Genomic DNA, 13,772 nt, shown 5'->3' with positions numbered 1-13,772 from the left:
CCTGCTGTATTTCTCACAGCGCCTAATTGTTTGGAGCCCTGTAGCCATAGTCATCGCATCTGGCTAGAACTGGGAATTTGACTTTAGACACCCTCCAGCAGATTCTCAGATGGCCAGACTGGCATGTAACCAGACTGAAGAACTAGCTTGCCTGGGATCAGGCCCTTGCCTGGACCATGCAGTGGGTTTAAGACTCATGTCGTGATGTACATCCACATCACCATCTATGACAAAGGGACTCCAGATTATAAAATCCCTAGAGTTACCTAGTTTAACCTCCCGCCAAAGCTTAGATCAGTTCTCAAACATCCCTAACAATGGGTTCCCAGTCTGTTTAAATACCTTCAGGGATTAGGACTCACTCCTTTTCTAAGTAGTCCAGCCCACTGTAAGAAAGCACTTCCCAGCCAAGTATGGTGGTGCACCCCTACAATCCCAGCACTTGGAGACAGAGACAGAAGGACTGAGTTCAAGGCCATCCTGAGCTGCATAGAAAGACCTTGTCTCAAAATAAATGCTTCTGGCTGTTCTGAGGAGGGGCAGATTGCAGAGGCAAGAGCAAAGGCAGGGCCAGGGGATGCCTACTCTTGGAGACTAGCTGAGAGAGGGAGGGGCTTAGATAAGAGTGACCTCAATGCATGGGGAGAGGCATGAAGACTCTCTGAGGCAGCATAGATAGGACTTTTGTGGTACAGGAGCATAGGGGGAAAGGGAATAGGGTTCAGGAATAGTCTAGAATGGTCACATGGATAAAGATTGTATTATTCACCCTTCTAGCACATAGTGGCATGCTTAAGGCGATTATGAAGAGAAAAGGGTTAACTTGGCTCTCACTTTTGAGAGTTCTAATTTGTGATTAGAGGGACCACTGCTTTGGGCCTCTGGTAGAGCACTGGATGGCAATGGCTGGAGTGGGGCTGGGCAGATTGTTCATGTTATGAGCCAGGAAGCAAAGGGAGAAAGGAAGGAGTGGAAACCTCACAGTCCCCTTTGACAACAGGCTAGTGACCCAAGTAAGGATTTCCTTATAGGATCAGCCTGCTACAGTAACATCCTGAACATCAAACCTTGATCTTGATTTGTGGGCCTTTCAAAATCCAAATGACAGCAGAGAAGCTGTGCCCTGCTTTAGAGTTGAGTGTTTTATTTGCTCATTTCTTGTGCTTAAAGTCTTCTTCAATGATATCCCAAGCCTGAGATTGTTTGCCATAGTCCTTAGCTAGTACACAGAGGCAGCTGACCACTCTGTTGGGTTTCCCCGCAACCTATCAGTTCTCTTGTTTCTCCAAGTCATCAGCCTTATCAGGTTGATGTGCTAAGCCCCAGAAGCTCTACCTTGAAATATGCAGCTTCTCACAGTTGGATACAGGCACACAAAAATGTGTTTGGTGCTAATTGAAGGTTTTCACAGAGTCATAGGTTTCACATGTTGGGTCTGGGTAGTCTTCCACACTTCATTAAGCATAGTTCATGTCCAGCACACTCTAGCAGTAATGCCTTCCTTGGTCCTGAGTTACAGGTGAAACCAAATCTTTTTTTCTTTTGAGTGTTTTTAGTGCTGCTAAGGATGTGTTTTACCACTGAGATGTACCCCAGCCCCTGGAGCTGAATCTTGAATACATCTAGTGGACAACAGAGAAGGAACAGGATGTGCAATTAGTTGCTGCTCAGAGGACAGCTAGAGGAAACTGCAAGTTTGGTGTGTACCACACCATTAGTGGCCCTCAGGGTGACTGTGTCTGTGTGGCAGCTTTATGTGCATGTCTGAAATTCTGGACTGAGGTCATGGCTGTGAGGACAGCAATAGGAGTTCCTGGTACAGAGTTAGGGACAGTTGTTAGCTGCCATGGTGCTGGGAACAGAACCCAGGTCTTCTGCAAGAGCAGTCAGTGCCCTTAACCACTGAGCTATCTCTCCAGCCCCATTTGAAGCCTTGGAGCTACACTGAATGAGATACGAACAGAGAAACCAGAAGAGAATCCTTGGTCACACCAACATTCAGGAATTGAACAGGGAGAAAGAAAGAACAATTGGAGTTGTTGTGGGGCCACCTTCTGTGCCAAAGAAATATGTTGTATTTGGAACCAGAGATATATCCATTGCTTTTGCTTTAAAAAAATAAAAATAAAAAATCTATGGGGCCTAAGCCATCTGTGATGGTGCATGCCTTTAATCCCAGCATTTGTGGGGCAGACAGACAGGTCTCTGTGAGATAGAGGCCAGCCTGGTCAAGTTCCAAGCTAGCTAGGATACTAGGATACAAGGAGGAAACCGCCCCCCAATTTTTAATGGGGCTGGAGAGATGGCTTAGTGGTTAAGAGCATTGGCTGCTCTCATAGAAGACCTGGATTCTGTTCCCAGCATCCACATAGCAACTAACTACTGTCCCTAACTCCAGTTCCAGGGGATCTGATGCCCTCTTCTGGCCTTTATGGGCATTGCATGCACGGCTGCATTTAAATGTAGGAAAAACACTCATACACATAAAATAAAAATAAATAAATCCAAAATAATTAAATTTTATTATTGTGTATGTGTGCGCACACATACACATGTGTCCAAGTCAGAGGACAACTTTGTGGAGCTGGTTCTCTCCTTCCACCTTTATGTGGGTTCCAGATATTGAACTCAAGTCATCAGGCTTGTATCATAGGGCAACAAGTGCCTTTACCCACTGAGCCATCTAGCTGGCCTTGCACTTAAAAGTTTTTTGAGACAAGATCTCACTATGTAGGCTCAGAGTGCTTCTGATTCGCAATCCTCCTGTAGGAGTCTCCCAAGTCCTGGAATCTCATGGGTACACCACCAGCTGCTTTTGTGTTTTTACCATAGGAAAGAAGTCCTTCGTGTAGTCTCTCTGTGGTGAAGGGCTGTGTTTTATCTTCAGCCACTGTTTCTTGGAAGTGACCTTCTCCAGGGCAGAAAGGCTGAGTCTGAGGGTGATTTTGAGACTCTCCTGAGAGATTGTGAGTCAAAGCTAATGGGAGTGATGTACTGGGATCACTGGTTTTGCTTTTCCAGTAGATGCAATCCCCAGGGTCTGCTGTGACTCTCTAATGGTCTCTTCCCGTCTGCCTGCCCAGTTCCTCATCTATGAAATGGAGGGAGTGGATGCTGGACTAAATGTGCCCCCCCATGCATAATTTCTAAGTCTATATATTTATTTTTCCTAGAAACAGATATACTCACCCAGGATACTGTTTGTTTTGTGGATCTAGGGATTAAGCCCAAGGTCTTGGACACCCTGGTCAAGTGCTTTACCACTGAGCTACATGTCTAGCCCCAAACCAGAGCATTTCACCTCAGAGAGAAAGATAGAAAATCTTTCTCTCTTAGAACATGAAGAAAAACACACATGGGGCTATGGTGTAGCTCAGTGGTAGAGTACTTGCTAAACATGCATTAAGGCCTGGGTTTGTCTCCCAGAACTGGGGCACGGGGGCAGGAGGAGAAACCCACACAGAAATATTAGGAATAATATAACATTTGTTGGAAGCTTGACACTTTACAATCTTTTTGAATCATTTCACCACCAGCCTTTGGTCTCCCCTTGGTAACTACCAGCATAAAGACTAAAGAAGTTAGGGTTCAGGGGGACAGCTACTTCAAGGCTCCACAGCTGGATGCACTCAGTTGGCACTTGCATCCGGGGCTTTAGACTCCAGATCTTGTGCTGCTCTAGTTTCTTCCTAGACGTGTGTGACATAGAAATCACTCAACACTTACATAAAAACATTTTTAAAGAGCTCAGAAATTGGGTTATTTTAACAAAAATTTGCCCATGTGGCAGAGACTGCTGAGCTCCAGTGATTTCTAAGCATATTAAGAGTCTCCAACAATTAGTTAGCTCTGTCCATGGGGTTTGAACTACATCTGAGGGGTCACCAAGCTGGTTACCATAACCATTGATCCACCCCATCTTAGATTCCCAGAGAATGAGGACCCTGAGGCCATCACCCATTCTTCTGGCTTATGGTTTCCTTACTCTGGACCCTAGAACTCACAGAGAAGTGCCATGTCATACAGCCCACCTCTACCACCAGTAGGGGATTGCCGATTACTTGGATGAATTCCCCATGGATACAGGGAAGACCTTGGGGACAAGCAATGTATATTCCGTAGTGTTTACTGGGTGCTAATATAGGCCAGTCGCATAGATGTGCAGGTGGGCTTGGCCTCCCTGTGCTGTCATATCCTCAGGGCCTCCTGGACTCCAGATTAGGACCACTGTAAGTACCAGCTAAGCCATGGGGTGGCACACCAGCCACACAACACTGCTCCTGGAGCCAGAGAGGGACTGCCTAAGTTTTCCCTTTCATAGAAGCCCAGCCTAGCCTCCCTCTAATTGCCTACATCTCTGCTGTGACAGGTGGGAGTGTTGGTGACATTCCTGTTCCTGCTTATTTTCTCCTACAATGTCATCTTCCTGTTTGTGGGAACAGCAAGTTTGGGCCTGTTTCTGAGTAGCACCTTCCCAAGTATGCTAGCCTACACTGAGGACATCCTCCAGTACAAAGGTGAGTGGCAGAGGCAAAGGAACACAGAGGCATGCTCTCTGTAGCTGGGGACCACCTCCTCTCCTACCCTCATCTTCCTGTGGTATTGTTGGCCTGGACTGCCATTTAGCGGGAAGGTCAATACCTGCTGGCATGGGTGGAAGCAGGCATGCTTGGTCATGGGTATCTTGTCCATGTCCATCTTTATGTCCCCATCCCCCACTTGTAGACCACAGAGAAGCAAGGCTTCCCTTTTCTATTTCCTTCTTCCATATGGTGGCCTGGTGCTGTCTGTGGACCTACAGCTGATAGCTTGAGGATCATGGATGCACTGAAAATTCCAAATTCAAAGAAAAACAAATCTGCATGGAAAAACTGTCAAAGGAAAGGCATTTCGTAGCTCAGGCACAGGAATAGGGAAAACTCCTTGCCTGCCTGATGCTTATGTCGGAAACACAAGATAGGAACGATTCGCCATGAGGTTTAGGGTTGATACAACTCTGATGCCACAAACCTCAGATTCTCCATTTCTCTAGCCTCCCACATGCACTTTAATTAAAAATAATTGTGTTCTAGCTGGGTGTGGTGATACACACCTTTAATCCCAGGTAGAGGCAGGTGGATCTCTGAGTTTGAGGCTAGCTTGATCTCCATATTGAGTTTCAAGCCAGCAGGGGCTACCGGGACACCTATGCCTATTATAATTATTATTATTAGAATATTAATGTAGAGGCTGGAAAACCAGAATTAAATGGGTGATTTCTTTAGAGGAGGGAGAAGTTGGTATAAAGGTAGCATCAAATCAGAGCTACACACAACTTAGTTACCCATAGTCACGAGATGAGGAAACCAGAGGAGAATCTACAAATAATTTTAGCACATAGTGTCATCACTATGACAAACTTGTAAGTTTGTTTTCAAACAGAAAATTTTTAATTATGAAAGTAGTGCATGCTTACTGCAAAAAGCTCAAACAATACAAGCATATTTTAATGCAGAGGGAAAGCAGCTGAAAAAACTGAGCAGTTTTTCTCCCAGTTCCTGCCTGAGAATGTTATATGTATATATATTTAAACCCAAATAAGGCCATATGTACGCTGTTTAATGTTTGCAACTTAGAAGAAAAACAATACACATGGTAGAATGAGTCAAAGAATCAGGTATCTTTGAGTGTCTGGCTTCTGGCTCCTCTGAGTGAGTACAACACATAGCTGAGACACACTCCAAATCAGGGAAGATTCTTTTGAACTATGACTCAGAAGAGGCCCTGTCCTTGGTGGATCTGAGGACAGAAGAGGCATTGGCTAGCATCAACACCCATTCTGCTAACACCGTCTCTGTGCTAATGAGGACAGGATGAAGTACAGAGGACATGTGCAGGAGACACGGTCCCTTCTCCCAGCAGGAGAGGCAGCTTCCCAGGGACCAGAGTGGTCAGACCCTAAACCTCAAGAGAATAAATGATGGAATAATGTTCTCACATGTCACAAAGTTTCAAGAGATGAATAGGTATTAGTCTAGTAGTAGCAGCAAGTTCTGTTGAATGATCACTCAGATCCATCTTCCTGTCATTTCTCACCATCCCTGCTTTAATTTGGCCCTTCTCATCATTTATTTGCTTGGCATACAGTGCTGGCCTTTCCCAAAGTCCAGTCACACCGCCCCCCTCCTTGGTAGGTCTTGTCTCCATTTGATCCGCTAGCTCAGCATTACAATCACCTGGCTCTTTGTGCTACTGTCAGGACTTGGGCTCCTCTCTGACAGCATCCATCCTGGGAGTCTGGGGAGCCCTAAAAAACCACTCTCCATGCTGTTGCAGAGAGCACCCTGAAGCACAGCTCCTTTTTTCTGCAGTCCCCCAGAGTCCGAAGCCTAGACATGCTGAACTACTTAGAGTAGTTGATGGCACGCCAGTCGCTCTGAACCTCCATGCTTTGGCCACAGCCACATGGCTTGGCCTGCCTCTATCCTGCCCCTGCTGAGGAAGTGTCTCTGATCTCCGTGGAAAAGGGTCTTCCTCTTTTGTGTCCCATGGATGTGAGGCCTGTCCCTGCTGTGTGACCCATTTCAAGGCTTCTGTACCTATGCTATGTCCTCTCAGATACACCCCAGATAGGGACAAGAGAAAGAGTGGGCTTCAAGGTCACTGGCAAAGCCAATGACCAACACCAATCCTGTTGATATTTGCAGGTCTATGACCTCAAGTGATTCCATTTCCTTTCCTTTCACTGAGGCTCAATTTTTCTTGTATGTAAAGTGAGAATAAAAATGCCTACGTCATGTGGTGGCTCACACCTGTAATCCTAGCACTTGGGAGGCAGAGGCAGTGGATTTCTTTAAGTTCTAGGCCAGTCAGAAAGTGAGACCCTGTTTCAAACAAACAAAATGCTGGGCCTGGGGTTGTAGGTCAGTGGTAGAGCACTTGCCTCATATGTACAAGACTCTGAGTTTGCTCCCCAGCACCACCAAACAGATGAGAAAGCAAATGCTGATCTTGTGGGAGTGTTTATACACTGGGGAAAATGTAAAGCACCTGACTTCATGTCCCTGAGGCTCACAGGAGCTCTGTCTGGTAGTTTATCATTCACCAGTGAGGACTCTGTTTAGCATTGTACCTCGTGTGCAGAAGGGGCTTAAGGGGTTTTGAAAGAACGAATTGAACAGTTGGGGACCCCTTGGAATTCAGAGAAGGGAGTGAGCAGTATTGAACTCAAAAGTTCAATGGGATGTGAGATGCCCAGGACTGAGAAAGTCTGGGTGGGGAAAAGCAAGGAAGGCATTCTCGGGAAGGATGGGGCAGGGAACAGTATATGCAGGACAGGACAGGCTTGAGGGAGATGGGGGAAGTTGGGGGCTGGAAGGAGGTGAAGCCTTCAGAGATGTGCCATCCTTAGCCACATGCTACTGATAAGCTCTCATGTCTGCAAGGAACTGGAAGGGCAGTCATCCCTGCAGTCACACAGACAGGGCTAGGGAAGAAGCTGCCAACCCAGGCTTAGGAACTAAGGAGGAAGATTCTCAAAGGAAATCTAAGCTCAGGCCCAAGAGATGAATTGGAGGAAGGCAGGGAACGCTCAGAGGGGAGTGAAGACCTGCATTTAAGTCAGACAGGGCCACAGGTCAGGACCACAGAGTTTGTCCTGGCTGGTGGGTTGCTTGGGAGCTGGCAGTGTGAGAAATGACCCTGCAAACCACATGAAGCATTTAGATTTGTCCTGAAGATGAGGGACCTGGCTTCAAGTGTATGCCCCAAGCCAGCTGTCTGTGGGCACTATGAACATATTACAGCAGTCACCTACATAACTTCCTGTTTGACAGAGAAGGAAACCAAGCCTAGAGAAGCAACAGAACTTGTCTAAGAGGACATGGCCAGCAGGTGTCATAATTGGCCTTAGACCCCCAAGTATGACTCTGAAGCTTGGGCCCTGAAGGTCTTAGGAGAGCTTTCTGGAAAGGAAGGTAGTAGATCGGGAAAAGTCCTGAATGCCAGGCTAAGTGCCTGTGAGCAACTGAAAGTCTGGGAATAAGAAAGGGATACAAAAGGACAGTAGGATAGGAAGTGTCAGAAACACAGAAATCCTCTTAAGCCACACCAGCTAGAGGTGTACAGACTGCTCTGGATCCTAATGGCGCTCTTCTATGTCCTCAACTTGCTTTTACCCAACCTTCCCTTCTCACTTTGTTAGGCTGTGCGACCACAGTGCTGGTGACCGGGGCAGGAATTGGCGAGATGGTCCTGCAGATGCTGGTTGGTTTGGTAGGTGGGGTTCTCTGGGGGGCTGGAAGGGGAGGGGACTGGAGAACATCCCTCCAAGCTGGAAAGAAGATATTTCAGCCAGCTACCTTTATATTCAAGTTGTCACTTTCTGAGCCCCAGATAGCCTGTGGGGACATTCAGGCTGGGGCTACCTCTTTCCATTTCCAAGCCAATCAGACTTAAAGCCAGACCTCTGAATGTGGGATGTGGCAACCTTAATGGCTGTGTGCACAAATCCAAAGCAAACACTGCTGTCTGGGCATGGGGCCAGGGGGCCCCATGGGAATGCTTTGGGCTCTGAGAGCCTGGACCGTGTGCCACTGCTGGCAGTTCTCTTTTTCCATCCTGTCCCTGCATCCTCATCTCCTAGCCTGTGGCTGTGGCACCCAGGGCGCAGCGCCTGCCCTGACAACAATCCCCACTCCCAGCTGCCCTTGACATGCTCCCAGGAAAACAACAGAAATGTAAATCAACATTACTTTTCCTTGAAGCTAGCAGGCGCTAGTCCTCTTTTTACAAAAGAGGACCCTGAAACTCAGACTCCTATGTCAGTCAGCTTAGTAACTACCAGCAATATCAGAGCCTGAATTGTTCAGACTCCCAAGTCTCCTCATGGCCACCAGAGTCTCCTTTTGTCTTCTTGTGCCCAGACTGGTGGAGGAGAAATTACATCTTGGATGCCCACTACATTGAAATGCCACCCCTGGGGTTTGCTTTGGGGGGTGTGGGGGGGTTGTTTTGTTTTGAATATTGTTTAATTTTATGTGTATGAGTATATTGCCTGCATGTAGGTAGGTACACCTGTGTTGTACGATACCCAAGGAGGTAAAAAGAGGCTGTCAGATCCCCTGGAACTGGAGTTATAGACAGTTGTTAGCTGCCACGTGGGTGCTGGGAACTGAATCAGGGTCTTCTGCAAGAACAGCCAGTGCTCCTAACCACTGAGCCATCTCTCCAGCCCCATGTGTGTGTTCTTAATTATTTATTTTTATTTCATGTATATGAGTGTTTTGCTTGCATGTAAGCACACCATGTGTATGTTATGCCCACAGAGGCCAGAAGAGGTATCGAATACCCTGGAACTGGAGCTATGGACAGCTGTCAGCCACCGTGTGGGAGCTGGGAACTGAACCAGATCTTCTGTAAGAGCAGCCAGGGCTCTTAACTTCTGAGTCATCTCTCTAGCCCTTGGTGTGTTTTTTTAAGCTGGTGATGGTCTATGGGAGTTCTGTTTGCTACTTTGACACATTTTAAATGTTCATAATAAAAGGTGAACACACCTTTTGCAAAGTTCCAGTTAGGCCTATGTTGGAGTTTCAGTGATCATATGGAGTTTCTCAGAAAGTTCCAGATGGGGCTGGAGAGATGGCTCAGCGGTTAAGAACACTGGTTGTTCTTGCAGAAGACCCGGGTTTGAATCCCAGCACCCACATGACAGCTAACAACTGTCCTTAACTCCAGTCCTAGGGGGATCCGACAGCTTCTTCTGACCTCTGCGAGCATTGCATGACACGGGTGCACTTACCTACATGCAGGCAATACACGCATATACATAAAATTTTTAAAAAATAATAAAAATTTTTTAAAAAGTTCCAGAACACAGAACTGAAGGAGTGCAGGGTATGGCCACATTCAACCCTGACTTTAGAGCAGGGCTTCTGCCTTCTCCAGATCTGTAGCCTTGGGAAGCCCTCCTCAATGGTATGATGGCCTCAGCTTGACTGAGAAGCCTTCAGGGGCCCAAGTCAGCCAGTCTCCTGTGTACCTCCATATGGGGTGCTAATGTCTGCTGTCTATGTTCCCCTCTGGCAGATCTTCCAGGCCCAGGGCAGCTACAGTTTCCTGGTCTGTGGCATGATCATTGGCTGCTTGGCTTTTATCTTCTACGTCTTGCTTCTATTTTTCCACAGGATGCACCCTGAACTCTCATCAGGTAAGGAGAAAATTCCTTTCTACACAAGAGGAGGAAAACAGCAGGGGCAGGGAAAGGCTGTGATTTTAACGCACCAGAAGTGCTGTTCTGTTCCAAATAAAATGCAAGGAAATGTTTATTTTTCTACAGCTTCCCTTTCCCCCTTCCTGCTCTCCTTGCAATTGTCCACGCTGGACTCTGAAGGTCACACAGGCTGACTCACAGATTCTCCATTAGCAGAGGGGATGGAGTGTGAACTTGGCTTCCTGCATCCCACTCTACCATGGATCCCAGGGCCAAAAATCTCTCCCCAGACTGGTGAGGGCAAGGGAAGGTAGAGCCTGCCTCCCTGGCTGGAGCTTAGCCTACCTCTTTGCAGTTCAAGGTTTTGCATCTGGTCCAGATCCCTTCTTCACAAAGAATCCCTTCTAGCCAAACAACAGGGAAGACGTCCTTCAGGACTGAGATGCTTCTAGGAAGACTCCCTCCTGGAGACCCCAGGCCAGGGTAGTACCAAGGCTATTTTTGAACTGAGTCTCCCCTGTTCTTCTATCCAGGGCTTCCAAGATGTTCAGCAACTAGCTGTGCACCAGGATATTCTTAATAGAAGGTCCCCAAGCAGAGCCAATGTCCTCTCTGTAAAAACAGAATAGTTATAAAACAACTGAAGAAATGAGTAGCCATGCTTATCCTCTAAACACTAAGCATAGAGGCCAGCCAGGAGAGTTACCTCCAGGACAGCCTCTGAGAGGGCAAGTAGTGGTTATTTCTAGCCTGGCCCACTGTGTAGAGCTTCACTTAAGATATGCACTCAGGGGCCAGCAAGATGGCTCCTTGGGTCAGGGTACCTGCCACCAAAACTGACACTTTGAGTTCACTCCCCAGGACCCACACAGTGGAAGGAATGACTCCTGCAAGTTCTCCTCCGACCTGTCCTCTGACCTGTGTTGTGGTGTGTGCATCCAAACACATATCCCAATAAAAACTGTGCCATATATGTATATATATATATATATATATGCATCCAATTAATACTTGATGAATATCAAATGCCTAACAGTTCTTATGCTCCTTTATGGGAGGCAAATACTCATCTTTCCCCAGCCCTGGACACTAGTTCCAAGCAACTGCCTCCAGAAACACTTTAATAGATCTCGGTCTGACTTCCGACTGTGCCTTGTATGCCCTAAAGAGTGACAGAACAGCAGAGAAACAAAACACTTGTTCACCTTCAGAGTGAACACTTGCTGGAGTGAGCTGGAGCTGCCCACATGTACTGCCTGTGCTATCTATTTGTGTGTTCCTTTGTAGTTCTTACCCAGGACAAACCCCTTGGCTTGGAGAACTCTGAGTGCTACCAGAGGTGAGATGGGATGCTGGAGGCAGGTGAAGACCTCAGCCTCTGGAGCAACAAGGTGACGAAATTGACACAGGAAGCCAAGGGTGACAGAAGAGGCCTCTCCTGCCACCTTTGTGTGATTCTTCTCCATTCATACTAAACCAAGAAGTTGAATCCTGGTCCCTGGGTTTTTCCTGGACAAATCATTAGGGAACCTGGCATTTTTGTTATTTTCCTCTTCTGTGATTCAGACTTTCAGTCCATGACAGCCAGATGGGAGGGCAAAAGACAGCTCTCATATCACTCCACCATCATCAGGCACGGACCATACCCTGGGTCTGAGATCACCTTTAGTTGAGGTTTGAAAAAAAGAATGTTGAAATTGTAAAGCCCTTTGATCATTGCTAGTTGTAGATATATTTTCAACTAATCCAAACTCCCAAGCATGTTGAAAGGACTCATGTGTTGCTTACTTACTCATGGTCCAAAGTCCCTCCCATTCCTGCTGTAGAAATCAATAGTTCATCTGTATCCTAAGACAGCAAAAAGAGATGTTGAATCCTGCTTTCTTTGAAACACTCGTTCAGTGGTACACTGGGCTAGCTTGGCCCAGCTTATAAAAGCTGACTGCTAAATTTTCGTTTTGAGAGCTAGTTGTTAAGTGCAGCTGTGATTAAAAATTAATTTATAAATAAGCAAAGATAATACTCAACATTGATAATTTTGCCATAACTGATGCTCCAGAGGTCATTATGTCCGTGGCACCCAGGTGGTGGCATTGCTACACAACAGCATGCCACCGGGCTTCTCCCAGCTGCCCAGTAACAGACAATGGGTAGCTTGAAGGCAACCATGGTGCAGAAGTGGGCCAAGGTACACGTCATGGCTGTCCCCAGGAAGCCAACTGTTAAGCATTTACCAGCATGCTGATGCTAATAATCAATGCTAATTAGTCCAGAAAGCACCTGGGAGAATAAAATGGACATCCTATTTTTCTTTACTGACATCCAAAAGGTACAGATGCAGCAGAGAACTTTAAAAAGTAGCTCATTGAAATTTTGTATCTTTTATAGAGGAAAAATTTTATACTATGTCAAGGTCTTTGGTTTTTTTTTTCCATAAAAAGCTGGGACTACGGAATAATTCAAGCCACGTGATAGAAAGTACTGTCTGTCAGGAATTCCCACTATGCCAAGCACAGAGGGTCAGTAACAGAGAATGCATGCTCACAAGTTCAGGCAGGAGTGAGAGTACAAGGCTTTTGGAGCCACCCATGCGGCAGTTACAGTGACTTCTGGAAGTAATGAAATAGCAGCTCCAGTAATTGGTTTACCTGTGCATTCGCTGTGAGTATACAGATGTGCATGCATAAATGTGAAAATTCGGTGAATGATGGTCCCGGGGGACAATAGTTCACACAGAGCACAGAGACCTGGGTAAAGTACTGCCCTCACTTTCTAGCTGTGTAACCCTAAAAGAGCCCCAGCATTTCCAACCTCACTTGTTTTTACCAGTGTGGTGGCATCTCTAGAAGCATCCTACCTCACAGGAGTTCTGAGAGAATTAAGTGAGTTTGTATGAAGTATTTGCTATATACCCAACATGGAAACTGCCTAATGAATGTTAAGTGTTTTTACTTTTAAAGCCTCATAAGAAATCATTCATGTTTGGTACATATTTATTGCAACTCAAATAGATCCAATTTTGGAAGGCTGGTGGTCTACGGGAATAGTTTTAACTGTAAAAAAAGTATGAGATACCAGCCAGATTGAAATGTGCAATCTAACTGTAATTACTGACCTGGGCAAAGAGAAGGCAATTGTATTTTTCTTGTAGTTTTCCAAGAAAATATCATTTTTATACAGATTTTGAAAGAATCAATGGTTATATCTAAGTTGATGATTAATATGTTAATATAGAAAACAAAATTAAAACGAATCTAAATACCTTTCCTAAAATAAAATATTTTAAATGTAATGAGTGTGTTATCCACTATGAAGGATGATTGGCCTTTTATATTTAAGCTCAGAGACCATTCCCTAAGGACAGGTCTCTCATATTATAGGTTCACATGACTGACATATGTGATATACACATATATGTATTTGGGGAGTTGGTAGTGTTATGGATGGAACCAAGGGTTTTGTGCATTCTATGCAAGCACTCACCACTGAGCCACACCCTTAGTTCTCAAGACTTGTCATTTCAGAGTGCTAGTCAGGCTTCCTGTTCCGATTCCTTCTGCAGACATGAAAATCTACCCCACTA

The 13,772-nt window shown here is 46.0% G+C and overlaps 1 protein-coding gene across 1 annotated transcript in view; it reads left to right on the top strand.

The window, feature by feature from the left end:
- Mfsd4a (major facilitator superfamily domain containing 4A) overlaps positions 1-13,440 on the top strand; it is a 29,701-nt gene extending 16,261 nt beyond the window's left edge. Inside the window, exons 7-10 of the mRNA XM_008823314.3 lie at positions 4,370-4,517; positions 8,183-8,253; positions 10,066-10,186; positions 11,477-13,440. Of these exons, the coding sequence (XP_008821536.1) occupies positions 4,370-4,517; positions 8,183-8,253; positions 10,066-10,186; positions 11,477-11,532 (396 nt within the window). The 3' untranslated portion in view covers positions 11,533-13,440. The remainder of the gene's footprint in view (positions 1-4,369; positions 4,518-8,182; positions 8,254-10,065; positions 10,187-11,476) is intronic.
- Positions 13,441-13,772: the final 332 nt, after the last annotated feature.

This window comes from Nannospalax galili, unplaced genomic scaffold, assembly GCF_000622305.1.
Source record: "Nannospalax galili isolate Female #2095 unplaced genomic scaffold, S.galili_v1.0 scaffold309, whole genome shotgun sequence".
Lineage (NCBI taxonomy): Eukaryota > Metazoa > Chordata > Mammalia > Rodentia > Spalacidae > Nannospalax > Nannospalax galili.
The sequence above is the reverse complement of the archived record's forward strand: the minus strand, read 5'-3'. Positions and strand labels throughout refer to the sequence as shown.